The following is a 1,535-nucleotide window of genomic DNA, read 5'->3' on the forward strand; positions in this document are numbered from 1 at the left end:
AAGTGGCACGGATGAAGGCTGTTGGGAAAGTTACTCCAACTACAATTTTTTCAGATAAACAAGGCCACACCCTTTCCATACCAAATGTCCAAATTTACCACAGCTGTGCATGTTGTGATGAAACTCATCGCTACCCTATCAACAGTGTATCGCCAATTTACTAGATGTCGAATTTATGCGTGCGGTGAGTTCAAAATTTGAATGTAAAATTAAGCGAGTTTTCTTTCTAAATGGAAAATCAAATAAAGAAAATCCACGCCAGAGAAGAATAAAAATTTCGTCATTCCGTATCAGTTGATCTCACATTTATTGTAAATATTATGTAAATGTGAATAAGAAATATTACATGATTTTTCTTAAAAAGTAAATCGATTCGAAGGAACTTCGAACATTAAAATCTTAAAACTTAAAATAAATTGTCACATTGAATTGATTAGGTTTCTTCTTGAGCACAGAAGCATAAAGAACTAACAACAGTTCCCACATTCTAATAAACTAACAAACAAACCGCAGAACCAAGAGAACTAAAAATATTGGCATTAGAATTACAGTCACAACCACTGCTAATTCTTCATCTCCAGTAGGTGGAGTAGTTGTTGCCGGCGAGCGATTAGTCTGATTATAATTTAGGTCAATTGATGGCCATGTAAATAACGATGACAAACGAGCAGGCGAATGTTGATACTTTGGTTGTGGTCGCACTTCTAATACTTCATCTCCAGTAGGTGGAGTAGTTGTTGACGGCGAGCGATTAGTCTGATTATAATTTAGGTCAATTGATGACCATGTAAATAACGATGACAAACGAGCAGTCGAATGTTGGTACTTTGGTTGCAGATGCACTGCTAATACTTCGTCTCCAGTAGGTGGAGTAGTTGTTGACGACGAGTGATTAGTCTGATTATAATTTTGGTCAATTGATGGCCATGTAAATAACGATGACAAACGAGCAGGCGGATGTCGATACTTTGGTTGTGGATGCAGTGGATGTCGAAACTGTGTTCGTGGGAAAGGCGGAAAGTGAAATTTTCGATCACTCCAATACTGATTTCGACTAACTATCGGCTTAGGCTTTGCTGGTACGCGTGGTGGTTTAATATTGAAGCGCATAATGCCACGTGCACCAACAAAAGGAGCTGAAAAATAAATTTGCAGGAAAATTCGTCGTAAGACATGGACGTATAAATTAATTTTATCAAAGATTTGAAGCAACTCTGATCCTGATCCCAACATTTCAACAAAAAAAATGTTGTCCACGCTTCATGGTTAATTGCTTTTCGCATAACAAATTCGACCCGATAGTCAAAAATTTCTGACTGTGTACGAATACAGAATTGTGAACTTACCAAGAATAGGAATGGTCAGTGTAATGACAAGGAATGTCCATAAAGTTAATGTACCGGCCATGAATGATAAAATTAAATATTTTGCAAACTTCCAACACAAAGAAATACAAAAACTGTTTTTGAACAGAACGCGTCGGCATACTGCATAGTCATTGACTCTGTCAATATTGTACTAATTGAATGAATCGT

The 1,535-nt window shown here is 36.9% G+C and overlaps 1 protein-coding gene across 2 annotated transcripts; it reads right to left on the reverse strand.

The window, feature by feature from the left end:
• Positions 1-289: 289 nt before the first annotated feature.
• On the reverse strand, positions 290-1,535 carry LOC119079606. 2 transcript variants are annotated; one of them, XM_037187600.1, is made up of 3 exons: positions 1,347-1,535; positions 768-1,136; positions 290-626 (listed from the first exon to the last, which is right to left on the reverse strand). In XM_037187600.1, the coding sequence occupies exons 1-3, from the start codon at positions 1,405-1,407 to the stop codon at positions 496-498; spliced, it is 561 nt and encodes a 186-aa protein (XP_037043495.1). In that variant the 5' UTR covers positions 1,408-1,535; the 3' UTR covers positions 290-495. The 2 variants fall into 2 exon arrangements, with proteins under 2 accessions (XP_037043495.1, XP_037043494.1); XM_037187599.1 differs by having other exon boundaries at positions 290-1,136.

This window comes from Bradysia coprophila, unplaced genomic scaffold (genome assembly GCF_014529535.1).
Source record: "Bradysia coprophila strain Holo2 unplaced genomic scaffold, BU_Bcop_v1 contig_324, whole genome shotgun sequence".
Taxonomy (NCBI): Eukaryota; Metazoa; Arthropoda; class Insecta; order Diptera; family Sciaridae; genus Bradysia; species Bradysia coprophila.

Bases quoted from the DNA above. Each gene is read 5' to 3' on its own strand.
- LOC119079606 (XM_037187599.1), bottom strand. From the start codon at position 1,407: ATGGCCGGTACATTAACTTTATGGACATTCCTTGTCATTACACTGACC. The intron at 1,137-1,346 runs GTAAGTTCACAA...TTTATTTTTCAG, and splicing joins ACTGACCATTCCTATTCTTG to CTCCTTTTGTTGGTGCACGT.